Source organism: Lathamus discolor, chromosome 3, assembly GCF_037157495.1.
Source record: "Lathamus discolor isolate bLatDis1 chromosome 3, bLatDis1.hap1, whole genome shotgun sequence".
NCBI classification, from domain to species: domain Eukaryota; kingdom Metazoa; phylum Chordata; class Aves; order Psittaciformes; family Psittacidae; genus Lathamus; species Lathamus discolor.
This window is the reverse complement of record NC_088886.1, coordinates 130,160,601-130,187,765: the sequence shown is the minus strand read 5'-3', so window position 1 is coordinate 130,187,765 and position 27,165 is coordinate 130,160,601. Positions and strand designations below refer to the sequence as shown.

At 52.2% G+C, this 27,165-nt stretch overlaps 1 protein-coding gene across 2 annotated transcripts; it reads left to right on the top strand.

Annotated features, from left to right (window-relative positions):
* The first annotated feature begins 895 nt into the window (after window positions 1-895).
* PITX3 (paired like homeodomain 3) lies at window positions 896-22,642 on the top strand. Of its 2 annotated transcripts, none has more exons than XM_065671776.1 (4): window positions 896-1,151; window positions 15,308-15,448; window positions 19,951-20,156; window positions 21,153-22,642. In XM_065671776.1, exons 2-4 carry the CDS (start codon window positions 15,340-15,342, stop codon window positions 21,714-21,716), a joined length of 879 nt encoding a protein of 292 aa, XP_065527848.1. In that variant the 5' UTR covers window positions 896-1,151; window positions 15,308-15,339; the 3' UTR covers window positions 21,717-22,642. The 2 variants fall into 2 exon arrangements, with proteins under 2 accessions (XP_065527848.1, XP_065527849.1); XM_065671777.1 differs by lacking the exon at window positions 896-1,151 and adding an exon at window positions 9,787-9,862.
* Window positions 22,643-27,165: the final 4,523 nt, after the last annotated feature.

Sequence of the window (27,165 nt, the reverse complement as noted above, 5' to 3'; positions counted from 1 at the left end):
ATGTGTGTGCACAGATGCCGAAAGCTTGCTGCAGCGGGACCACGCATTCGGCGACACTTCAGGCAGGGATCGCGCCCTGCCCGGCTGCACCGGGCTGCTGCCATCCTGAACCTCGTGAGAAGCCGGGCTGGAGCCTCAGCTACAAGTGCCATTTGGGTTCCTCTAGAGCTGTTAGCGGGCGGCAGCGCGGTGTTTCCCGCAGAGCCGGCAGCCCCGTGCTCCCAGGAGAAGCGGCACGGACGATATCGCCGAAGAAGGGCTTCTCGGTACCGGCGAGAGCCGCAACAGCGTGCGCGGTGATTAGCCCGTAATTAGCATCCCCTGCAACTCCTGCTCCATGCAGCATGTGCAGGGGAACGCGTCCAGCAGCCGACTGTGGACTCAGTGCCCCCCAGAAAACTCTGCCTGGCTGGTGACTTTAACTGTAAAGCCCGAATGTGCTTGCCGCGCCAGTACTGTCCCGAGAGGATGCCCAACACGGGCTCCAGGGTACCGGATCGCCAAGCAGCGAACAGCGCACGCAAGGCAACGTTAACGGCAGCGGTAACAACAGTATGTAAGTGTACGTGTACATATATATACACACACGGACACCCCTGCAAGCCCCAGGGCTGATGGGGCAGGACGCCTGCCGCTGGCACACGTCCCCCGCTCGCCCGCCGGCCGCTCACCCTGCCCCGACGCGAAGGGACGGGGGCGGGGCCAACGCGGCGGGGGCGGGGCCTACCGCCCTCCTCTGCGAATCATGGGGCCGGGGCGCGGCGGGATGAAAATGAGGCGCAGAGCGATTGGATGGCGGGAGTGCAGGGCGGGGCGCGGGGCGGGGCCGGGGCGGGCGGCGCTGGACGGGGCGGGCGGCGGCGGGCGCGCAGCTGGAATGGGGCGGGCGGGAGCGGGGCGCTCAGTGCAGCTGGCGGGGGGCGCCGGCCGCCCGCCATAAAGTGAATGGCCAGGGTGAATGGGAGGCAGTCGGCTGGCGCCCTCCGCCCTTCCCGGGAGCCGCGGGCCGGCAGCAAGGCGCAGAGTGCCCGGGGAGCCGGGGGGATTTACTTTCTGACGGCGGCAGAGCAGCCCGGGCCTCGGGGCAGGGGCCAGCTTCTCCCCTCTCGCAGGATTAAGGCCGCCCAGCTGAGCCCGCATCTGGAGCCGCTGTAAGTGTCCCTCCGTCCCCGGCCTCCCAAGTGGGGCTCTCCCCTTCTCTCCTCGTAAGCCCTTAGGTGCCAGCCCGTCCGTGCGGAGCCGCTCGGCCGCAGCCGTTGCGACGCTGCCACAGGACAAGAGCATCCCCGGCTGGGCGGCTCATTGCACTCTGCCCAGCAGCTCCGCTCCCTCGGGGCACAGAGCGGCAGCCAGGGGCAGAGGGAGAGCGGGACGTTCGAGCCCTACCCTGCCACACAGGATAGGTCCCGGGGCTGAGTGCCGCGGAGCTGTTTCCCGGCGCTGCCCCTACAGCTGCCTGCCCGGCGGCGGGGCGCGGCGCCTCTTCCGCTCTGCCCTTGCAGGACGCGGCGGTCCCCTGCCCGCCGGCACCGGGGTGCCGCCATCCCGGCCGCCCTTCGGGACCACTGCTGGCGCTTTCCCGGCCAGCGCTGCCGGAGCCTTCCGCCGTTGCTAAACTTAGTCATTTTCCATTCGGGCGAGTGGGGTAGGGGCTGTTTAAATTAGTCGGGGCTCGCCGTAAATAACGGCTCTTCGGGCTGCGGCTCAGCTGTCTGCAGGATCCGGGGGAGAAGGGCGCGGGGAGCAGAGGCGGGGAAAAAGAAGGCAGCCCGACGGTTTTTGGACAGTTGGATAAATTGTATTTATGTAACGGGCTGGCTCCTGTTTACAGCAGAGCAGACCTCCCTGCAGCGCCGGAGAGAGGGCAAGCCGGCCCCCGCGGACGGGGCGAACGTGCCCCGGAACGCCGCCGCCGGCTGCGCGCCGGGGCTCCCGGGGGCCCGACCGGGAATAACAGCCCTGTCCGGGCTGCGGGAGGAGGAGGAGGGCGGGAAACGCCGAACTCCGCTGGGAGCTCCGAGCCGCACAGGCAGAGCGCGGCCGCCCGGCGCTGGGGAGCTGCGGGCCGAGCCGGCCGTCAGACCTGCGGGCGATTGCACGGGCTCCGCCGGCTCCCCAGCGCTGGAGGCACGGTGCAGACCGGCATCCCTCCGTCCTACTGGGTGCCCGGGAAGCCCGGCCGATCGCAGCGGGCGCCCGACGGAGCCCTGTGCCTGCCGCTCTCCCGGCAATTCCCCGCCCAACGAGTGCAGCCCCGGGGGAAGAGCTAACCCGCCAGCGCGGCACCCCCTTGTCATTCCCCCCGTCCTCCTCCTCGGAGCGCAGAGAGGGACGTCTTCGCCGCGGCTCCGGCGGGGGAGGGCGGCCGCGTTCCGCCGCAGCTGCTGGAGCGGGCTGGGGCCCGGGGGGGCGGTGGGCCCGATGCCGCCGAGCCGGGCACACCTGTCGGCCGCTCTCCCGGCGCCCCCGCGGCCGGACAGCTGGGGGGACGGGCCGGGAGGGGGCTGGCTTCCCCCAGCAGCGCCAGGGCCCCGAAGAGGCTCTGCGGGCGCCGGTGCAACCTGCCCTTCTCCCCGGCGTGGCGGGGCAGCCCGGAGCAGCGTGCCCCCGGCGAGGCTCCCGGGGCCCTGCACAGCTTTCCCACCCGGCCGGCGGGTTATTGTGGTGCAGAGCTCGGCTGCGAACCAACGGCCGCAGAGGGCACGCTGCTGCAGGGCCCGGGGGTCCCGCAGAGCCCGGTGTGAGCCCCCAGCCGCGGCACCGGTTGGTGCGGCAAGCCGGAGGTGCAGGAACCAAAACCAGTCCCTCACCTGCCTCCCCGTTCCCTTGCCGTAGAAGGAGGCAGCCTTCGGACGGATGGGTCCATGATCCGTGCACTTTTTTTAGTGGAGACTAGTGCTAAAGCCGAAGAGGGGAATTTGGCAATCCCCAGACAAGCTTTGTGGGTCCTCCACGCCTGGCCCGGGGCCTGGAGGATGCTAGGGATGAAACGGCTCTGCCGCCTCCACGATTTCGGGAGATGCTAAAAGCCACAGCTCAGGAAGGTGCCTTTCGGGAGTGTCAGCCCTGTTCCTGTCCTACCTTCCAAAGGCAGAGAAAGGACCCCCTTTTTGGCAACGGGATCAGGGTCTTGCTGGTTCCTTGCAATCCCTCCCGGCCCCTCAGCCTGCTGGTGAGACGGAGGGACGGGTGTTTGTGCCTTGCTGTGAGGGACAAAGCGCTGTCTGCCGACTCCTGGGGGACCAGCAGAGCATAGTAGCTGCTTCAGTCTCCACAAATGTCCGCAGAAGCAGAGCAGGGTTTGATTCTTTTTTTTTGTTAGCAAACAGTCACCCCATGCCCGGTACTCCTCACAGGGAGGTGTCTTTCCCCAACACTCTGGAGAGGGGTTTGGGTGAGTCTGGTGTTTTTCTTCCTGTTATTGGTGTTACTGGGTTTGCGTGACCTGCAGCCCAGGCTCCCCCCATGAAAGCCCACGTATATTCCCGAGTTGTTTCCTGTTCCAAGGCACTGGTTTATAAACCGGTATATCTCTCCGGCAGATAAACTGTTGCCTCACTTAATACCTATTATGTTTCTATAAGGACTTAATTCAGGCAATTAATAGATCTGCAAATTGTGACTGGATTGCAAAGGTATTGGTTAATGTACCCTGCGGAGACTTAACAAAAAAGAGTGGCATCTCCTCTCTCTGTCAGATGCTACCCAAAACCTTGAGACTGAGAGGTGAGGCTGACTTTGGAGACTGCCAAAAAGAAAAAACCAGAAACCTGATCTAGGAGACTGCTCCAAAAGGAAGATGAGATGAGCTGGGGACATAAGGTCTGTCTCGTGACATGTGCCCCAGCTCTAGGGACAGGGGAGGTACCTGGGCTGGGAACAAAGTCCCACATGGGGAGAATCGGTATTTTCATGCTGTGTGCTCTGTGTCGGGAAGGCAGCGGGATGAGGCTGTGCGGCCATGGAGGGAGAGGGGTCAGAAACAGGCTTCTCTGAGGAGGCTCAGCGATTATCTGGCTGTTTGAAAATGGGAGATTGCTATTTACTTAGGGCCCGATGGCAGTGGGGGCAAAGCTCTCCCTCTTACCCGGGCCAAGGGCATCAGGCTGTGCCAAGCCCGGGCATTTGCTGTTGGCAGGGGCACAGCCACCACCAGCTGGCATCAGAGTTAGTGCTGAGGCCGTAGAAAAAACCCTCTCTTGTCAACACCCGGCTGAAATGGGCTGGGGCTTCAGACAGCTGGAGAAAGAGGATTTCTGAGGCCGGCCTGCCGCGCTTCCCTTCCTCCCCTTTGTGTGCGCTCCCCCTCGCCAGCACCCCTGCCCTCCTCCCGCCTCACCTCTGAATATTAATGCCTCTGGCAGATTGGATAATAATGTGACTGGGAATTGAATGAAGCTGGTTATTAGCTCTGGGCTTCCTTGGGGCATTTAAGGGAGTCCACAGGCTGTTCTTGGAGGCTTGGCAGCATAAGGAATGGGGCCAGACTTGGTGCAGAGTGGGTTGCTTCTGTAGGAAAGGACTTGCTCAAAAATCCTCAGTCTCCAGCCAACCCCGGAGGAGGACAGGTATGGCAGCCTGGCCAGGGATGCAGGTTCCCATGGGATAGTGATGGATCTGCTGTTTTCCAGCAACAGTTAAATATTGAAAGTTGTTTTCAGGCAGGAGCTAAGAGATCTAGCTGGGCAGAAGCTAGGAAACATTTCTTATTATTGGGCTTTAGAAAGAGATGGGGAGCAAGCAAGAGGTCCTCCTCCTCCCTCCCTACCAGTTTCGGGAAGATTCCCCAGCAGTTTCGGGAAGAGGGCCAGTGCTCTGCACACTGAACAGGAAATTTCCTGCTGCCTTGCAGGGTACAAGTTCAAGCTCAGAGCCCTCGTTTCTGAAGAGCTGCCCCTTATGATCTCTCCTCGGGAGCTACCTAGCCTTACTGTAGGCAGAGCTCTGGGTGCTTAAACACGAAGAGAAGTATTCCTGTTGTGCACAGGAGAGACGGCTATGTCAGAATTACCTGATCTGAGCCAGAAATACAACCTCTGTCCCTTGACCCTCAATCCGAGGCTCTTTGCTATGTCCCAAACCACAGCTCCACCAGAAAATAAACATTTACACCCTGTTAGCTAGTGCAAAAGAGGAGGGAAACCAGAGCTGAATTTGCAGAAGCTGCTGTTAATTTTGTCCATCTGATTTTTTTGACTGTTCAGAGATGCACTAGTGGGTCTATAGCTGCTGGGGATCTCAGCTGATGTGGGGAGCTGGGTCCTGCCTGCATTAAATTAACCCCTCAAAATCACCATCAGAGCTAGTGTAAGGCACAAGTCCCACAATCCCAAATCTGGGAAGCTAAGAAACACTTTTCTCTGCAGGGTGCAGCGTGTATGCCGCTCTATTCCATGTAGCCCTGATCCTGCAGACCGCAGTTATCGTATCAACACATTTATTTGCAACCTGGGGAGGTTCAGTGGGGTGGCACGGGCTGGAAGGCTCAGTGCCTGCAGAGCTGCCTGCAGAAAATGAGAAAGTACAAAGCTGAAATAGGACAAACAACCGGACAGTTTGCAGTTACTTTCGCCTTCCTCCCTCTTCGTTCCTTTTCCTCCCAACCTCATCTCAAGGAGAAGGACACCCCCCCCCCCATTGTCTTTTCTCCCCCTTCCAATGCTGCTGTTATTTATGCAAGCATTTTCCTTAAAAAAAGCTTATTACAAATGCCCAGTGAGAAGCATGCAGATATAACTGTAAATCAAATTGACCTGTCTGTGTGTGGACATTTTTATTTACTCCTCTTTCTGAAAAACAAATAAACAGAGAATCCCTCCCAAATAAAGCAGCTCCCCGCTTAGACTTGAACACACTTTAAAAGAAATTTCTTTTGTTTTAGCCATTTTTATTTCCTGTTTGTTTCTGAGCTTAGACTTGACAATGAAAACCACATGAAATTCCCTTTTTGTTCCATCAGTTTTATTTTTGGTGCCACAATATCCCAACTTCCAGTTCTACAAGTTGGGCTTAGGGTTTTGGTTTTTTTTTTTTTTTTTTTTTTTTTTTGTACGAGTTTATTGTAATGCTATTTTATAAAGTAAATTCATGGAAGTTTTCCTCCAAAATAAAATAAGTACAAGGATAATTAAAAATATGAAATCTAAACCTTTAAGCTAAATTGATTTAGCCATAGAGGTCAATCCGGATATGTATCCATACCTAACAAGGGAGAAATTCCAAAATGATGAACAATATGCGCCTTTGTGTCCCATTTAAAAGGGTTTCACAGCTTAATTTGCTTTGGGTGGGTTTAATAATGGTGTTTAAAAAAACTCGGTGCCTGAGCTGAAATGTGTCCCGAGTCCGAGGCCATGGTAGGAGGCTGAGGAGCTGCCGGTGGGCTCTGCTGGCAGGCTCGCTGAGGCGGGGGTATGTCAGGGTGTAAGGTCCCCTTCCTCAGCGCAGCCAGGCTGGCAGGGAGGTGGTGTGACCCAAGCGGCAGCATTTCGAGACAGTTCACTTCCCTCTGCCCCGTCCCTTTTCAATCCGAACGGCTTTGATGGGATTGCCCGAGGGCCAGGCTGGATGAGTAATGAGGGCTCTGCAGCTTCCTTTCCTACCCACCCAAACTGCCTACCTCCCAAGGCTCTGCATGGGATGCAGCCTCCAGCAGATGGAAAAACTAAGGATTTAAGGGAAGGAAGGAAGGAAAAAAGAAACAGACTTTGTACATCGTCTGTAGGCAGCACAGTGCTTGTCAGGATCCTGAAATTCAAACCTCTTGTTTTGGTGCTTGTGATGACTATTGTGCCCCTGAATTCAGGGACACGGGGAGGTTTGCCATGGCCCTGAGTGGGGCACCTGGGTGAGAGGCTGCGGGGATAGAGGGCTGCCATCCCTCGCTGCTCACCCACCCCCCATTCCTCTTCTCATGTCCCCAGATATGCACAATTTAACCATTTGCTGCAGGCACACAGCACAAAACCGGGTGCTCTGTGGGCCTGATCCTGCCAGGGCAGACTGCTTGCAAAATGCTGTCAGGTTGGGCCCAGCAGTGTTTGCGGTGGGGAGAGCTAATTGCCTCCCTCGGCCCCCTTCAAACAATGTCTGGGTAAACAGGCTGACCTTCAGGGCATGTTGCAAGGTCCATAAAGGCAGAGTATGGGGGAGTGAGCTCCATCATCCCTCCTGGAGCCACCTTCCTCCTGTCCCAGCCCTACCTGCTGTAGTATCCTAAGGAAGAGGGGTGGGATACTGCAGGCTGAGATCATCCCCTTGTTTTATTCGCGGAAGCCTGTGTCCCGCAAGGGTTTTGCTGCCAGAGAGCTTAAAAAAATATATAAATATAAATTGCTGGGGAAAAAAGAAAGAAAGAAGACAAATCATCAGGAAACCTTACAGCCAGGCGCAGCAGACATCAGCTCCCTCCGGCGCTGCGGGTTGCACTGTGAGACAGCAAAGCCCTCAGAGTGAGCCAGCTGCTTCTGGGCTCTTCTTGCCTTAACCAGCAGAGCCGTTTGTTGGTCATGGTGGCTGGTGGGGCTGTCACGGCACCCTCAACAGTCACTACTTTTCCCTTTGCAGCCCTGCAACCCTCTGAGCTCCGCCAGGTTGTTTTAAAACAACGAACCAGCACCCTTCCCCAGAAAGCAGCTTCTTTCTAGCTGCTGGTTTTGCCAAGTTTTGTCACAGAACAAATGTTTATGATCAAGTCGAACTTCTCCAGAAAGGCTTTCTAGCAGAAGTGCTGATGGATGGCGGACGCCGGCAGCTCCACAGTGCACTGAGGTCAGCCAGCCGAAAGGGTGTGACGTGCCGACAGCATGGCGGGATCCTCCCTGACCTTCAGCCCCCTGCATCACCCACTTGATTAGGGGCTTTCTTGAGCTTGTTTACTAATTGTGAGAATCATTTACATCTTTGATAATGTCTGAGTCATCCGCAGCCCTCCATCTGCATACAAAACTCCTGACAGCAGCTGGAGTCATGCAGCTCCAGTCCTTGATCTCACTATCTGAGCCTCCCTAAAATGGGCCAACTTTACGGCTGCAGAGATACAGAAATGACCCTGCCATGCTGTTGTGAGTGCAGCCCCCATGGGAACAGGGCCAGTTTCCTTTGAATGCCAGAATAATTAGTCGAATTCATACAATCACCCAAATAAATACAGCCACGCATACCGATCTGCTGATGCCAGCCCCTGCTGCCCTGTGCTGCTGCGTGAGCAGCGCGTGTCTGGCTCCCGAGCTGCAGCCAGGATGCCTCTGCCTTTCATTCCTGCCTGGGACCCTGATTTGCAATTGTCTCTTCTTGCTTCTGGCTCTGCTTCTGCTCAGCTTGTGGGTACAAGGGGAGATCACAGTCCCTCATACACTGTAGCAGTACAGCTCTTTCCCTGGTGCAGATGCAGGCAGATCCCGCAGCGCTGGCAGGAGTCGCTTTGAAGCCAGCTTGTGTTGCTGTGGGAGCAGGCAAGGGCAGGCAGGGACAAGCAGGGCTGGTACATCTGGGCCAGGCCAATGCTGGCGCTGTGCTTTAGCATGTCCTTTGTTTCAGTTGCAAGATTCTCCCAGGCAGAATTTCTTACTGAAATCAGTTTCTTTTCTCCCTTCCCCAAAGCAAAGAGATTAGTTTTCCTGAAGGACTTTTCTTCCCCAATAATTGCAGACCACACTCACTCCCAGCACTCCTGTGCCATGGAGCCTCACTGCACCAGCAACTTTGTGTGATCGCAATTTGTTTGGGCAAAACTGAGCCTTTGCTGATTTATTTTGTTCCAGATGCCTAACAAACAAAATAAGCCATAACAAAGCATGGCTTTATTAATATAACTGCATGGTCTGTCAGAAAGAAAATCCTGGCCCTGATGAAGCCAAGGTGCTGAGAGCCACACTGAGGCAGAGCATCCAAGGGATACTGGAGTCACAGCCGGCCACAGTGAGACCTGCAGTGCAGTGTGTACAAGAATGCAAGAAGTGTGAATGCTAAGTGTAGGAAAAAACACAACTTTGCAGAATGTCTGGCAGGACTTTCCTTCTGTGTTAGGTTTAGCTCTTTGTTTCCAAATTATGGTCACCATTTGAAAAACTGGGGCAGCACTGGGGTCCAAAGATTCTAATGCAAATAGCTTGCTTTAAGCCAAGCCCAAGTGTGTTGCTCTGTCTTTGCAGTCCGCCACCCTTTAGCTCATCAGGGTCTGCACCCGTCATGGGCCTCAGGCACACTGCTTGGAGAGGGCAGTGCGTGATGCACAGGGCATGGTGACACCAGGCCTCTTCCCCGGCACAGGGGCATGGCGTTGGCCATCAAATCAGCGAACAGGACACATTCCATTGTGGGCTTTTTTTGCTGTGGACATGGGTATGGAGCTGTCAATCCTTGGGACATTTCCATTGTGATAATCCTCCAGCATACAGGCAATTTATTAACCCTCTGCTGCGCAGAGAAAAGTTTTTTGCCATCACCCTCCTCCACAGCCAGAGACTCCTGTAGCAGGGGAGGAAGCGAGCAGCTTGCTCTCACCTTGCAGGCTGCTGCCAGCCCCCCAGGGAATGCATTAGGCAGTGTCCAGCAAGGCTGTGGGCATTTCCCTAGCACCTCTTATCTGAGGATCTGGAAGCACTTAAAGGAATTTTGCTTCATAGCCTCCACCAGTTTAGGTAGGTTCACTAACATCATTTCTGAGATGAAGGATGGAGTCCCAGAACCGCAGAGTGGTTTTACCTACACTATAAACCCAATCAGCGACAGCGCCTTATCTCTCCATCCTCTCCCCACCTCACAGTATCGTGAACTCAGTGGAGCCATGCACAAAAAGAGAAGAGGGTCAAAACAGCCTGGACATCCTCCTCAGAAAGCCAGCCCACGCTGATAGCTCTGGGTAAGAAGCAGCAGCAAGGGCTGCTGCAGCTAGTGTGGTACCACGCTGCTGCAGGTAATGTTCTTGCAGCCCACACCATGTGTGGGGCAGTGCCAGGTAATATGCTCTGACAGCTATAAGATACCAAGCACCACTGGGAGCTTTGGCAATTCCTCCCAATGGGGGGAAAAAAACCCCAAACCACATTTCAGGCTTTAGAGCAGTTCACACCGCTACAAAAGTGCCCAGCACCAGAGCTCAGGCGTTAGTGCCCAACTGCAAGGACTAAATTGAGAAATAAAGTTTATTATAACCTGTGACTCAGCCCTTGCTGGAGGTCGATGATCCATTTCTGATTGTGCGCCTGAAAGCACTGCTCAGTCAGCCTGGGGCTCTGCACAGCCTGAGGTTTTTGGAGGCACGCAGCTTGCTCTCCTGTCCTGTAATGGCTCTGTGCTCTGGGTCACCAGTTGGCTGCTGCTGTTTATCTTCCAGTGATTAATGGTCGCTCTTGGTTCCTGCTGCAATTCCATTAAGATTAGAGACTTAAAGCTACACTGAGATGTTTAGCAGTGGGTCACCCTGGTCTCCCTGTAGTTGTATTTCTATATTCTTGAGGAAATGAAGATTAAGCCTTGTTTCGCATCCCATCCTTTTTGCTTTCTAGCTGCAGGGAAAGAGCCCCTTGCAGTCAGCATTCATGTCTGTAGGCAAAGAGAGCCTAACTCTCAGGTCACTGCGCTATTCATGTGCTGTGCAAGCTGTGGCACTTGAAATCCCAGCCCACAGGCGCTCCAATAGTACCATCCCCTGAACACATGCAGGTATCCAGAGAGCAAAATGCTCTTCCAGGAGGTTACAGGCATCCTTTGACACAGGGCAGAGGAAGTGGCAGGGACTGCTCCAACTTAGCTCATCCCCTCCTGGGGACCAAAGTACAGAGGCAGATCATCTTCTTGAAAATGTACAGTTAAATAGAGTCCCAAATGTTTATCTCTGCTGGAAGTAAGCCAGCATGCAGGGAACGTGAGCATGAGAGAAGTGAAGCAATCAGCCAGATTCCATTGGGAATCTAGTTACTCCCAGCAGTTTGACTTCTGGGATTGATGGAGCAGAAGGAGACAGCTCTGACCCTAAGACACCTAGTGTAACATCATCCCTTCACCTCAGGGGATGAAAGAAAGAAGACAACACCCTCCCCAACTGTTTGCAGAGCAGCTTTCAGCCTGAGGGATAACCCTGATCCCTTTGTGGAGATCAGCAATCCCATGCAGAGGCTGCAGCTTCCATGGCCCTGGCCAGAGACACAGGTAATGGGGGAAGCTCACAGGTCCACAGGGCTATGCTGATCTGCTAAAGGGAGTGAAACCAGGTGGGCTTCCCTCCTACCCGTGGGTCACCAGTGGTCCATGTGTGGCTGCCTAGGGACCCCAACTGTCACGTCCCTGCTGAAGCATCACTGCATACCCATGGAAGCCAAATAACATCAAAACAGCCCAAGAGAGCTTTTTTTAATCCAGATCAACCTGATGAAAGAGGTTCAGCAGGTACCTGCTCCCTCATGGTAGCGGAGAGTTGAGCAGCATGCACTTGTCACTCCGAAGGCAGCTCTCAGTGGGCAATTTCCACATCACAAAAGCCGCCACTATAATTAGCCTCCCTTGGCTCACAGTCAGCATTTACGTTTCCTTCCCACCCCTCCAAAAAAAAACAAGCAAAGGCATCTTTGCTCCTGGGTGATGGAGCAGCATGTTACTGAGAACCAGGAGAGAGGTCAGGGGGACCCTTGCTAGCTCTTTTTGGGTAAACAAGGTTGTCCGTAGAAGTGCCCTCCTCCTCCTGCCCCAGCGGCCCTGTCTTGGGGAGGCTAGCACTGACCCAGAAATAGGAAGGGAGTGAATTTGAGAGGAGAAAAAGCCTAGAGCCAGAGCTGCTGTCTTTCACTTCCCTGCACTGTGCCTATGGGGCAGGGACGGCAGCCCCCCAGTCCAGCTGGAGGGACCTGTGCTGCCGTCACTGTTGTATGGGGGCCAGGGAGAGAATACACACACGTAGTGACTGGAAGAAAAGGTGTGTGTGTGTTACAGATTTGGGAACCTTTATCTTTGGGGCAATTGTGTACGTTGATGGAAGAAGTTAGAGGTTGCCAGAGCAGGCTAGGAGCCAGGGCTACTTTTACGAAACTGAAACTTCTGAGCAAGCCTGGCTGTATGTTGCTGGGACAGGAGCTGTCCCTAAAGAAATCCTTCTTTTATGTTAGTGAGGCAAAGACTCAGATGGAAATGATAAATTTGATCTTGTCTAACAATGTTTTTGAGGTGCGATTTCAGTAACTCCCTGAGACAAAGCAAACAACTTAGTAGAAGAAATGCAATGAAGGTTTAGCGTTGACTTTCTTAATGTCTCTGCCTACAGTGAAACCTAGCCAGTGTGGAAGAAAGCTCCTTTAATTAAATCCAAAAAGGCTGTATAATCTAAAGTAATACCTACAGCCTTTTGTGTCAGTGGCATGGGGTTGCCTTTGGGTAAATACATTAGTACAGAACTCACGTGCTGTCCCCACTGCAGACTTTTCCTGCTTTCATAACCATGCTGAACAGATCCCCCTCTCCTTTTGCTTTTGATTCTCTGTGAACTGCTTACAGCAAGCTGAGAAGTCCTGCCTTGATGCTACTGTGTAGGCCACATGCGATAGGTATGTAATTACATACATATATATATATACAAGATCTTCTCTGAAATCCTCCTAGTTTAAAATTCAGTTCAAAAAGCAAACTTATTCATATCCACAAGTCCCAGTTTCAGTTTGAATATGGGCCACACTGTAAAACCTGTTAATCTAGGTGCCCACTGCTTCTCTGAGGCAGGCCAAGCACGTTATGTTGTGCTCAGCAGCTTAGATCAACCTTGTAATCACTTCAGTGGTGTGGTTCAGGATGGGGCATAAATTTTTAATGTACCTTGAGCCTTGTACTGTCATTTACACCTATGAAACCAGCTGTAAAATACTCCTCCATGGTTTTCCAACTCCAGTCTAGTTTGCACAGATGAAAGCAATGCAAGACGTGCAAAAGGACTCTCAAAGCAAAGAGTACCCTGCACAGGAGGACACTGTCCTTCAGTTACAGCAAGGCAAGAGTCTGAATTCCTCCTTAAATCTGGTCCAGTACAGAGTCAAGCCCTAGAAAAGAGGAAATTGTGCTTGACAGATGCAATCATATGCAAATGGCTGTAGAAGAGGGGAAATTATCATCTACAAACATTGGGCAGAAATTCCATCTGCCGCTGCCTCAAGAAGGGCTCTTAATAAATTCTGAGACAGCAAAGTGACACACATCTTAATCAAGACTTAATCCATGGAATTAATTCACTGCGCGTTTCTGCATAATTCTGAGAGTAATGCTAAAAGCCATAGCAATATCAGCAGCAGATGGACTTCCCCTACTCCATGCAAAGGTATTAAAGAAAACACAGCCCCTGTCACATCACTTCATGTACATACACATGGCAAAAAGCAACAGGGCTGTGCCCTGCTGCTGCCAGGAGCTTATACAGCTGGTGGGCATCAGAGGTCAGGCTTGCTGTGAGGTAGAAATAGAAAGCAGCCTCACAGTGAAGATAGAGCCCCTGCCACGTCTCTCTCACAGGAGAAGTCCGGAGTGAGGCAGAGGTATGGGATACTGGCACCAGGTCCCTTCGTTAGATACTGCTTTTGGAGAGCACTGACTGAGGCCGGTGTAGAGATGGATTCGTCAGCGCCTGGGAAAGGCTGGGGATGGAGGTCAGGCGAAGGGGAGAGCAAGGGAAACTGCTGGGGGGTTGTGAGTGACATCTGCTGCAGAAGCCAGGCGGATAACCATTAGAAATGGCTCCCTGCCCTCTCACCACAGCCTGGAAAGCATGCTGCAGGTATGGGGGTCAGCCTTGCCAAGGGCCCTGGCGGCAGCCCTGCTCAAATTGACAGGAGGTTTTAGGCAGCTCTGAAAATACATTCTTAGTCACTGTCATCCACCTCCAAAGGAGGTGCAACAGCTATGTGATTAATCTCTTGTTTACATGTCTAAATGCTAGTGCAGTCCAGATGAAATACTGCCTTCAGCAGGCTGCCTCCCTGACACACATGGATTTGAGGGGCCAGGCAATCCTTCACCAGCTAGAATCCAGACTTCACAACTGACAACACCTGGTCCAAACCCCCCTAAACCCAGGGATCCCAGATCCAGGCATGGTGCCTCAGCTGCTGTTACGTTTTAGAGAGGCTCCTTAGCTGGGAAGGTATTAGCTGGAGCGACCGGAATTTCAGGAGCTGCTGTGGTCCCCTTGAAGCAGTCCAGCCTTTACAAACTTTTACACCTGCATTGGTAGCAATGCATTGTCCTGTATGTGGCAGGGTTATGATCTGAGACTCAGATTGAGGGCTAACACAGGGCCAGCTCACCCTTCCGAGGTGATGTGGTTGGGCTTGTAGCACCTACTGCTTCATGCCTGCCTCTTCATGAGTGTCCAAGTGTGGTCAAGAACAAACCAGTGCTCTCTCCTGAGTTGTTCTGGGCAATACAGGTGGAGGGTGCAGTGGCCCTGAGGAAGAACAGGATGAGAACAACTGATCCTGGGACAGAGAGATGTGGAAAGAGGTGGTAGAGGAGTCCCAGTGGTGCCTGCAGTGGTGCCACCAGCTTACCAGCGGGGATGCTTTCAGCCATGGTAGGTGGCTCACAGACACAGGATAGTCACTTGAGGCTGGCTCTCAGCCAGGATGACCTAAGGCTGGAAGTGAGCTGGTGCTGCTCAGCCAGGATCACTCATTCCCAGGCACCCAAGGGTGTGTAATGTGATTCCTGTGTTAATTCAGGCTCCAGAGATCCTTATGTACCCTGAAGGAATTGACTTGTGCTGCCTGGGTCCCTGCTCGAGGTAGTGGCTGTGCAGACAGACATGCCTTCCTATCAGTGCCATGCACAGGAGTGCTTTTCTTTTAGGATGAGTGCACGTACATCTGCATTAGTGCTGTATGGACAGCGTTACTTGGGCTTGACCGGTTTGTGGAGAAGCAAGGGAGAAAGAGGAGCGAAGCTGGGCAGGGAGGATGGGAGAGGTAGGATGTCTGGGGAAGGTGCTAACAGCCCTCGGCTGGCCCAGAACCACTTCCTCAGATCTCCATTACACAGCATGCTCCTGGTGTTGCTATTTCAGTCTGAATGTCACCTATAAATTGCAGGCTCTTTCTCTGAAGGCTGCAAATAGAAGTGTCACTAGATGATCTTTGATTTATAGGGAAGCTCAACAGAAAGCCTGGCATGTCAATTTTCCAGCTAGGAAACTCTAAGGGGTCCAAGGATGACACAGGGATCCTTTGCTTTTCCTAGACTTTTCCTGAAGGGTTGGCAAGTCTCTCCCAGAGGATGTGGGGGGAGGTCACACAAGAGATCCGTCTCCCTAATCACTCCGTGTCTACTGCTTTTTCAGATTCCACCTCTTCCGCCAGCCATCCCTGCCCCATGGATTTCAACCTGCTGGCAGACGCGGAGGCGCGCAGCCCAGCCTTGTCTCTTTCGGACTCTGGAACGCCTCAACACGAGCACAGCTGCAAAGGACAGGACCACAGTGGTGAGTGCAAGGCTCAGGATGCTAGAGAGGCTCCAACCTGTCCTTGCAGGTGGATCCAGGTGGCCAGTGGCTTGCAGGAGCTGGAAGTGGTGCTCCTGGGGAACCACTGAGCTTCCTCTTGTACCATGAGCCACCATGGTGCTGTGGCAGCACAGCATCCCAGCAATCAGGGAGAAGGTGCAGGGATGCGTATCACAAGCACAGCCATTGTGAAGGCAAGAGCTCCATCCCAGTGATCGAGTTGCCTGCGCCCTGGCAGGAAGCCATGGCAGGCAGGAGCTGGGCAAGCCAGGTCACTGTCGAACCAGGATTTCATTGTATATGCCTAAGCCAGGTCCCCAGAGCAGGAGAGCAATCCCTGCAACATGGGAGACCTCATCCTGGAAGGCTACAGCTAATTCTAAACTGCCTTTGGTTTGTTTTGTTTGATTGGTTTTTCAAAAAGCCTGTGCTTAAATTGCTTAGGTTGAAACTTTCCATGCTACAGGTTAACCTTGGGCTGAACTTCCTGAGTTCAGGCAATAAGGAAGAGAAGTACTGTCTTGCCCCTGCTTTAATTGAAACAGCCTGCTTACCTGTGCCTTGGTGCAAGGCTCCACAGTGAGCTGCTGCTGTCCCAGGGAGGTGTCTCTGACCATTCCCAAAGTCTGAACATACCCCAGGCCTACCACATTCTTTATCAGGCTCTGAAGAAGGAGCATCACCATTCACACCTGGCTCAGAATTCAGCTACCAAACACTATGGCTTTCCCTGGATTTTGCATCTGTCCTATGACTGCTCCATCCCTTGTTACTCTGGGTGCAGCAGGACAATGCAAAGCTGCCAGTGCCAGCATGAGAGGAGGTGAGGGCTGTGGACAGCCTGCTGCTCCCCGTGTAAAGCCTTCAGGCTCACCCGCATGCAAAAGCTAATAAGCATAATGATGCAGATTAAAATTCCCCAGAGTGAGTATCATGAAGGGAGTTACACTGGAATAACTATGGTCAGAGAATCCACCCGCCGAATTCCCCCTTGCACACATACCTTAGTTGGACACATCCCCAACCAAGCTTAGTGGCTCCTCATCAGCTGCTTTGGATGCATGGCGGTCGTCCCCATTCAAGTGGCCTTCAGGATCAAGCCCACCCTGGCACGCCGCAGAGCTGCCAGTTTAGGAGCTGACTTTTTTTTCCATTAGGCATGAGCAGCTAATTCCAGCTATGACCACAGTCGTTTCATTGAGTGGGTGAACGTGCGCAAGATATATTCCACAGTCTATTTTGGGATGACAATAAAATTCTGGGTGCCTGGCTACGTCACTCCCTACTGCCTTGGTCTAGAAATAAAAGGGTTCTGGGAGGTGGGTGTCTGCCAGCGCTACCTGCACAGAAGCTGGTGGGCACTGGTGTCAGGCAGAGCAGAGTACACCACCAAGGGCTGCCCAGCCCAGGACAGGGCAGGGCAGGGCTGTGCCTCTGGCACTTCTTGCTCTCCTCCGTCCTCCTCTCTTTCCTTCATCTGCAGTGTAAGAGATCCTGAGGAAGGGAGCACAGACCTTGCTTGTCTGGGCTCAGCTGTCTGACTTCCCAAGTGCTTGTGGTGTGTAACCCTTCCATTAGGTTTCATCAGGCAGCACAGGTCAGGGAGAAAGCAAGGATGAAGTGGGATTTGGTGAGAAGCTGCCCTGCATCTCCCTGTATTCTGATTCTCAATATGGATTCAGGACATGCAAAAGGTCCATTGTTTCTGCAGGGTCCTTTGTTTTCCTGTATTACCACGCTTCTGGTCCCCACTGCAATGCCCAAGCTCTGCACCATTTGCAGAGGGCACTTTTCCCCTGCTTATAGAAGAAGCAGAAACAGAGATGATGCTCCCTATAAACAGCGCTCAGGAAGAGCCACAGGTAGCAGGTACAGAAATAGAGATCAAAAAGAGGCATGTGTAGCTGCAGAGATTTTTCCAGGTTCAAAGTCAGGACTCCTTGGACTTCACAAGATTTGTGAAAAGTTCTATACCAGAGGGTATAGAGAAGAGCAGTAACAAAGCAACATACTTGGTGATCTTATCCACCCAGATGCAGCCCATAAGCCAGTGGTACCTTTGCTCCATGCTCCTTCCCCCTCAGTATAGTTTCTTCTTGCAATGAAGAAGGGCAGTCCTGAGCAGGAGCTCCTGATGAAAGCACAGCCTCTGCTCCGCAGCAGCCCCTTTGGAAATGCACATTTGTCAGGGGCTCCTGTGGGAACATCTCCCGTGTGCATCAGGCTCTTAATTAACCCAGACTCAGCAGATGAACAAACAAACCAAATGTTGTCTCTTCATCTGTACTGAGCCATTTCTAATAACTAGCTCAGACGCAGTGGCATCACTCCGCTTTTAATCTGTTTTAGAGAAGGATAATGCAGGAATCTCCCTCTTCCAACTCTGGCTTAGAGCACTGAGCTAGAGGAATCAGATTTATCTCACTGGCAAGAACCACTATAGAAATGGTTCTTAAAATGTTAAGAGCAATATTCCAAGAGTTCTGCTGAACGCGGGATCCCCACACGAAGATGCTCATGGGAACAAGGTGAATACGAGACCAGAGCCAGCTCACTCTCCTTGCATTAGCTTTCCTGCTGGTGGATAACATTAAATGTGCCACAGAAGTGGAGGTGGCTGGTGGGGACCCTGCAGGGAACCCAGGGAACCCACATTGCTTCATTCAGGGTGATGCATACCCATAGAAACAAACCGTTTCTGACTGCACCTTGCTGCCCTTCATGAAGAATGTGTGCTTCTCCTGCAAATGCTCCCTGTGACTCCAGCATTGCTCCCTTGGGAGGAGGGCAGGAAGGGTTTTCCCTGGAACAGCAGGAAGAGGCTTCTGAATTAACACAGGAGCAGGATAGTGGCACCAGGTTCCTCGGGCACAAAGTTCTCTTAGGGCTGTGCTCCATTAAAGCACCTGCTGTTGGGTACAGCACAGCCCTGAAGCAGAGTCCCTTCTCTCTTGGGGCTCAGATGCTTTTCAGCCTCTCTCTTTAAGCTTTCTCTTTTCCATTTAGCTTTTATGGGGTGTATTTTTCCAGAGCATATCTGTCTGACTTGAGGAACCCTTTTATTTTTCCTCACCCAGCTGTATTCCAGGTTACTGTTTTCTTGCCTCCCTGCTTTTTTAAGAGGCTGTATACATTTTCCATGTTAGGATTTTTCTGGACTATGAAGCCTTTTAAGCTAGCTTCTGCTTAAAAAATTCCAACCAAACAATAAATACTGTAAATCGGAATCTCAGCAGAGTGATGCCAGAATTTTTTAAAGGTTTTCCTCCAGATGCAACAGTTTGGTAACTGTTTGCAGGAATTTCTACTTAGTTTAGCTGAGTATTTCCCACTGTAAAATAACACCTCTCCCTCCCGAAAAAACTGATTTTCAATTGGAACTGCTTCACTGTGCTTCTAGATCAGAGAGAGAAGGTGGTGAACATCAGAAGCTACTTATTTTCTCTGGAATAAGGTGGTTCTGTGGTGACTTATCTTGGTTCTCAGCAGAATTAAACACAAGCTGTATCTTTCCTCCCTATAGTTGTCTTCCATTGTTCAAGTGCTCAAATGTGACATTTTCTTTTGACAATGGAAGATAATTATATTTGCCTTGTGCCCATTTGCAGAGTACCAACAGCCCCAGGAGGGGCAGTGGCACAGGGAAGTACCTGGTGCCCACCTCCAGCCACAGCATCCCAAAGCTCAGGGTTAAGGCCTGGGTTTGATGCCTGGGAGGAGGCTGAGCTGTACTTTCAGTTAGATACCACCTGAACACTGAGGAGTTTCAGGATGTTCAGTTAAGGGCCACAAAATGAAAGATGCTGCTTCTAGGAGGGGGATCTAGGAGGTTGGGGTGGAAGGACAGGGAGATGCTGGAGTACCTCATGGTAAATTCTAAGAGAGGCCTTTTCCTACTTTTGAAAAATGGATGTGCACCCAAGTAAGAAGGTAGAGCAGTAAGAAGGGAGGAATCTGAGAAGCATGATTTTTTAAGAGCCACAGCCTGCTATCATTGGCAGTTTGCCTTTTCCCATTATTTGTCCTCAAAACTTCTATGGATCTTTTGCTGTGTCGTAAGTGCCAGTTTCTGTTCACTTTTTCTGAAGGGCACCTAGGCAGAGAGTTTTAAGCAGAGTAAGAACCTGTTGGTCTGGGTAAGTTCTGTCACTATCGTCTGTCTTAACTGTGACCAATGAAAACCGGAGGGTGGAAGCTTGGGAGATCCAAATCCAATCACTTGGAAGCTGACATCCATTACAGCAGTTAAACAAGAGCAAGCTGTGCTGCAGCAAAGAGCTGTTGGTTTTGGTGCAGGGTGGATGCCTGCTCACAAGGGCAAGGGAGGGAGATGGGACCACTCCTGTAGGTGCGGCTGGAGCTGCAGGTGGCCACGGCAGAGGACCTGGCATGCACTGGCTGCCCCAAGAACGGGCTTTCCAAATGCATCCAAGCCTCCAAGTTAACTCAGGAGATCTCTCCCATCTTTCTGTTTCTTGCAGACACTGAGAAGTCCCAGCAAAACCAGACGGACGACTCCAACCCTGAAGACGGCTCACTGAAGAAGAAACAGCGGCGGCAGAGGACGCACTTCACCAGCCAGCAGCTCCAGGAGCTGGAAGCCACTTTCCAGAGAAACCGTTACCCAGACATGAGCACCAGGGAGGAGATTGCAGTCTGGACCAACCTGACGGAGGCACGAGTGCGGGTAGGACTGCAGCCCTCCCACCTTCCTGGGCCTCATCTGGTGGGGAGGAAGCCAGCTCTGACACAAGCTGCCAAGCTCTCCACAAATCAAGGAAGGAATTAGAGGCACCAGAAAATTTCCTATCTTAGAAACATCTCACCAAGCTCTAAATTTGACACATCAGCCACATACATACTCCATGCTGGTGGTGTGTCCCCATCCAGTGCCACCTTGCAATAACACAGAGAGATGCAAAGTCCAGGGTCTGCCCCACAGAACCCCACTAGCTGCTGCCCTGACCCAGCAGACCCCTTCCTTGCAGTGCCGTTGCCCCCCAGCCTTAGCCTTGTTGGAGGTCACTCTTTGGGGTTCCCAAACTATTGTGCGGTCACAGGCATAGCGTGGCAGGGCTCCAGCTGGAATCAGAGCTTCTCTCTGCTACTAGAAATATGAGTTAGCAGCACCATGAATAGCCTTCCAGCAGCTTCCATGCTCTAGGAAGTTACATTGTTTGAGTCACTCCAACACCAACAGATTTTCCTGTTAGAAGACAGACTTCTAACACCTCACCCCAAGCTGGTCATGAGGTGAAGTCAAAACCAGAGAGGTTATTTCCTTCACTCAGCAGCTCTCAAACGACATCCCCCGAATACTTTGCTCCCAAGTCACACAACCCAATTTGTTCCTCCTGGGCTGTGGTCACTCAGAAATACAGCAAGTATTTTCCTCCCTTTTCCTCATATAAAGGGCATCTGTTGGTTGAGTGAGGTGGGTTATTCTTTGGGTTGTAAAATGGCAGTGGTTGGGGTTTGATTGAAGTGGTGATTCCTGCTGGGAGATGATCCTGCAGCCCAGACATCTTGCTGCAACCCTTTCCTCATGCTCAGTCTCCCAGCTCCCGGGGAGCATCCCCAGCCCTGGAACAGCTCTTGCCTTGCTGGGCAAAGAGATCAGGGCAAGGCCCCTTCCAGGAACAGCCTGGAGTGATTCCCATCCCCTCCTCTCTCTCTCTCACAGGTCTGGTTCAAAAACCGCAGAGCTAAGTGGAGGAAACGGGAGAGGAACCAACAGGCTGAACTGTGCAAGAACAGCTTTGGAGCCCAGTTCAATGGACTGATGCAGCCTTACGATGACATGTATTCCAGCTATTCCTACAACAACTGGGCCACCAAGGGGCTCGCCACCAGCCCACTCTCAGCCAAAAGCTTCCCATTCTTCAACTCCATGAACGTCAGTCCCCTCTCCTCCCAGCCCATGTTCTCCCCACCCAGCTCCATCACCTCAATGACCATGCCCTCATCCATGGTCCCTTCTGCAGTGACCGGAGTACCGGCCTCCAGCCTCAATAACCTGGGAAACATCAACAACCTGAATAGCCCAAGCCTCAACTCTGCTGTCTCATCCAGTGCCTGTCCTTACGCCTCAACAGCCAGCCCCTACATGTACAGGGACACATGCAACTCCAGCCTGGCCAGCCTGCGGCTGAAGGCCAAGCAGCACGCTAACTTCACCTACCCAGCAGTGCAGACAGCAGCTTCCAATCTGAGCCCTTGCCAATACGCCGTAGACAGGCCCGTATGAAGGGCTGCCCTCTGCCAACCAGGGACTTGACCTTAGCCTGACAAAAGGAGACCTTTAGCCCTACAACAGCGTACGTACTGCAGAGAATGAGAGTGAACGCAGGAGAGCAAGAGAGCGAGAGAGCAAGAATGAGAGGCGAGCAGGCAGATGGACCTTTATGAAGATTTGTCTAACTATCGTATGGTGAATTTTGACTGTCTTTCCCTTCCCAAACCCCTTCCCCTCTTTGCCCACCAAACCTTCTCCTTTGTGGTAAAGAAACCAAAACAGTCTACTGGAAGACCTACAGGGAAATAGGAGCCCCGATGTGTAGGGTGCCTCACCCACGGGCAGCAGAATTGAATGTGTTTCTATCTGCCCCTCTGAGCCCCACAGGGCTGATGCCACCCCTCAAGGGAACAGCTAGGAACAGGGCAATGCGGGCTGCCATTCGGTGCTTGGATGACCCCTTCTCCCTGCACACATGCAAGATTTCAGATGGAGACATCTTGCCCACATATTTATAACACAACCAGTAAAGAAAGCCTTGTCTCAGTCAGTTGACATCTTTCTTTATAATGCATATATACACATAGTCCTTCAGACTTGAAGCCTTTAGGACCTGAAAGTTGTAAGAATACGTGTGTGTATATATCTCATATATATACAAATACATAATTAGACGTTACAACATGCTTTTTTGTTTTGTACATGAAGTAATTTACAATGTAGACCTTAAAACCAAAAACCCCATAAAGCAAGCACATCCACTGAGGCAACGTCCTGCCTGTCATGCTTTACTGCTTCAGTCATTTCCAGTCAGACAGGAACACTTTTGCCAGTGTACATCCAAAGCATCCCCTTTTGCAACAATCAGCTACCCCCTGCACATCTTCCCTTCCTTCCCTTCTCCAAATCCCATTTCCAAACCAGATAATAAAATAAAAGTTGGCACAATCCCTTTAAGGCATCTGCCTGTCTGGTTATTGAGAGCACGAACCTGCGTCTGAAGACTCTGAAATAAAGTGCCAGCAGCCCAGGTGGGAGCGAGCATCCTTGGGAATATCAGCACAAGGCAGCCTGAGTCGGGACAGGGGCCTGACGTTTGGAGGAGCCATCTCTGGTCCTCACTCACAAATCAAACACTTGATCCCGCAAGACAGTAAAAGCCATGGTCACAGCTTGGTGGGGAAACCAAGCCCCCTCCCTGCTCCCTCTCTGCATGCACCCACCGTAGCAGGAAGGTTCAGCCTCTCCTGGCTCAGGTTTCCCTACTGTGCTTGATGGGGCCAGTGCCTTTGGGCTCCTGGCAGCCCAGAACAGGGAAGTGCCACCAGGCACTCCTGCTTCCAAAAGCTATTCCCAGGGCAGAGGCCAGCTGCAGCAACCCACCCTGCTATCCTGTCCTGCTGCTAGCCTGCCTTGGTGCAATTTCTGCTGGGAAAGCTGTAAAATCAGTGGCTCTCCAGAGATGTACAGCACCATGGGATCCTGCTGCTTCAGCCAGTGCAGAGGGATGCAGCTGGCTGCTCCAAGGGCCCAAGGAAGCTCCACAGGTAGGAGGGGAGCAGGACATCCCTACCCAGTGCTTTCTCTTCACCAAGCATATGCCCCAAGGGGAAAGCACAGTCCTTACATTTTACTTTCCTCTCAGGAAAAACAAAACCAAAAAAACACCAACACAAAACCTCCCAAACCCAATACATCGCCACGACAAACTATCTTACTTGAATGAGTGGGACAAGCAAACCTCGTATAAACTAGGTTTGTGTGTTCTTATCATGCAAAGAGGAAGAAAGTTCTTTGCTCAGAAGGGACTCTCACTAGAACATAGAGATTCCTCACAAGCAAAGCATATGAACCACTCAATCCTTGCCAAAGGCTGTTCCACAGGGAGCAGCTGCTGCTGAAGGTATTGGTGAGCAGATGCTGAAAGCAGTCACCAATGTTAGTCCAACTTCATTGTAACAAAATTATTCTTTACCCTGAGCTAATCCAAAACAAGGGAGCCAAATTATCCTGCACTGAAACAGCTACCACTGGAAGCACAACCCTGTCTGCAAAGGGCACTCAAAGATCAAGCATAAACATCTAAAACACAGATGTAGCACATCTAAGACAAGGCCATTCATTGTAACCTGGATTGTACCTTGCCACTGGGAGCCAGTGCTACTGCTCTGAGCTGGAGCCTCCATCTAGCAGCCTTCCCACCAAACACCCATGTCATCTTAGTACTACTGTGCTTAACTCCCTTTTCTGCCATTGCTCTTCCCCATAAAGAAAGAAAAGCCTGGGTTTCTCTCTAATGTCCTCTCCTCCACTGAGCATGTCTCAGCTGAGTGCAACTCCTCCCTGATAACCCAACACAGGCATCCTGCCCCCCTACCCCGTGCTGATTTCAAGTGTATATGGGAACATGGCAAAGCCAGAACAAGCATCTCTCATAAAGATGCAACTTCACCTGGAGAAGAAATTGTAAGGAGACCCAATTTACCTCTACTCCTGAGTGATGTGTCTATGGAGGGAAAGAAAAGTCTCCCTTTTCTCCCCAGCAGAAGCCAAGAGCAACAGGAGCTCCTCTTTCCCTTTTAACTGGCTCTAGTAGCTGTGCTTTGCCTTGAGCAGTTTCTGTACAGCTTTTGTTGCTCTCCATATTGATATGATGCTTGTGAAGATCCTCTACTTGTCCCAGAGAGAGGGTGAGGTTCAGCTGTGGTGGGGGTGTAGAAGGCTGGCTGGCTGCTGCTGATTGTTGCAGGGTTCAGCTGATGAAAGATATGCCCAAACATACAGAGCAGAAGGCCAATTTCAGCACATGGTCCTCATGATCTCCTGTCGCAGCCAGTGGGGGAAGAGTCAAGACCTAGTTTAGTACTGATTTTTCAGCCCAAGGTTTTCGAAGAAGTCGTTTGAATTGATGTTACCCCTGACCAGTCTGATTGCTGAGCAGGGCAGACTCGGTCACTACCCACATGAGGCAGCTGGTGCACATGGCCAATGGCTCTACAGGCTGGCTATTTGGTTCAGGTTTCTTTTTCCCAGTCGTGCATGCAGAAGATGGTGGGGTCTGTTTCTGCGATCAACATCACTGCACCGTGTAGGATCCAGACCAGATGGTGAACCACACACCAGCTCTGAGCTGAGAGTGCTTTGTACAATGGCATCAAATAAATGACACAGCCTCCAGAAAACCTTAAAATGTGTGGACACAAGAGATGGCCAACAGCAAACAACAATGTGAGCAAGTTGGCAGCAGAGCTCTGGGAGAGGTCCTCTGCTTTTCAAATGCACCTGCCTCCCTCATGCAGCTGAGCCAGTACAGCCTCCCACATTTTGGCTCCTTCCCTATGGGTCCAGGACATGCACATCATGCTCTCTCTGGTCCAGCACAAATACAGCAGGTGTCCTACAGACTTTCCCAGGACCTCTCACAAGTCACCAGTACCTCCCTAGCTGTACCTCCTTGGTACTGCAACCCAAGCAGCTGGTTTTTAGCAGTCTTGCTTGTTCTAAAGACCTGCTAGGCAAGTAACTTTGTCACTGGATACTTCCTAACTTGCAGATTTAGCAAGTGCACATTCTCCTCCATCACCCAGGACATTAATGGAAATGCTGAACAAAACTAGACCCGAAACAGATGTCCTTGAACTTCACTCAACAGACCCCTCCGTTTTCAACAGTGAACTATGGATAACTTTCTGTGTATAATTATCCAATGGGTTTAGTATCTACCCAACATCCCACCTACATCATCCTTAAAACCCACTTAAATAGCACCCAGGACTCTTCACCATGCTCTTACCCTGCCAAAGAAGATCAAACCAGATTCTGTTCTTGACAGATCCTTATGGCCCCTGCTCGTCTCCACTGCTTACAAGTAAAGAGATTCTTTGTGTCAGCATTTTTTGGGCAGTGGGTGGATGGATGGGTGAAGGACTTAACTCTCAGCAGTTCCTGGCTTTTGACCCCAGTCCCCATTTCAAAGGAGGAGTACAAAACTTGCATTTTACAGTCTTCCCATGCCTCAGTGTCCTGCAGTAGCTCTCCCAGATAACAGAAACTATTTCTGGGGTTGCTTTGCGTGAAGTTCTCCATGCCCAGTAGATCTGAAAAAATTCTGTTTATCTAAGTACTCTCTTGGGCTTTCCTTATTCAAGGCCCAGATTTTTATCCCCCATCACTTGCAGGGCCTGTGCTGTTTGTTTCCCCAGTGCAAAAGCATACCAAAGAGTGGCTGCTCCCAGTGTTTCCCCTCTCGCTGAAAAGCAGCACAGCACCATCTTTGGTTATTCTCTTACTAATGGGGACTTGCTCTGAGCATGCTTGCTGCACGCTACCTGTAACCACGGTCCCTCCATCACAGAGCTCCGAACCGCAACCTCCCCTCACTGCCACACCGCACCTTCCTGCGGCTGCAGCAGCGGAGCCAGCGCAGCTCGCACACGCGGCTCCCTCCGCGCCGCCGGTGGTGGCCGGTGAGCTGGTGTCACCTAGCGGCTGCCAGCACCCAGGGCTCTCCAGCCCGGCTGCGCCGGCTCTCGCAGCCTGAGGCTCCCTTGCCCCTGGCCTTTGAAGTCTTCCTCTGTGCAGCACGTCCCCTGCCCGGCCTGTGCCGGAGCTGCAGGGCTTCTCCCCTGCTCCCCGCATCCTCCCCGCATCCCTTCGGCCACCTTCAGTGGGGACCACGGCTCCCCGTGAGCAAGGGCTCCAGCACAAGAGAGGCACTAACTGCTGTCCATGCCCTCAAAGTACAGAAGAACAAAACCAGATTAAAACTCAAAATACCTCCCCTCCAAAACTGTCCTGCTGGCTATTGCAGTTCACCAACGGCACATTAAGAAGGACCTTTTGTCACAAAGCACCAGGAGAAGTCATTTCCACAAAGCTACAGGGAAATAGCACTGACCTGGGGAAGGACAAAGTTATTAGGTCCCTGAGCCCCACCAAGCACCACTGCTTTCTTCACATCCACAGTTCAGCTCTCCAGACAGCTTACTAAAGAGCAGCAGCAGCAAAATAAAACACAGGAGAAATCAAAGTCTTCCCCTGCCTAGGTCTGGTAGATTTATTGTTATTTCTTGTTTAGCCAGAGAGAACAGCAGAGTGAAGGGGCTGATGCTGGGCCCATGGCACGCCTTCCCTGGGGAGGGCACAGAGCAGGCAGGGAATGGCGAGTTCTGGCAGCTTTGGAAAGGGGTACCCTCATTGTGAGAGGAGGGATGTGGCTGTTTAAAAAGCTGCAACGCTTTTTGGAGAGGGTGAAAGGGTCCCTACAAGACACTCTCAGCAAACTCTCCTTCTTCTGGGGTGATTCCAGCCCCGTGAAAGATACTTCCCACCCCAGGAGCCTACATAGATGGACTGGCAGCAAAGAGCTCTTCCAGAGGTGAAGCTTTCTAGGGATGCGGATCTCTGCTTCCAGTGCCCTGCTCTGCACTGCTGAGCATCACCTCTGGAAGACCAAGAACAC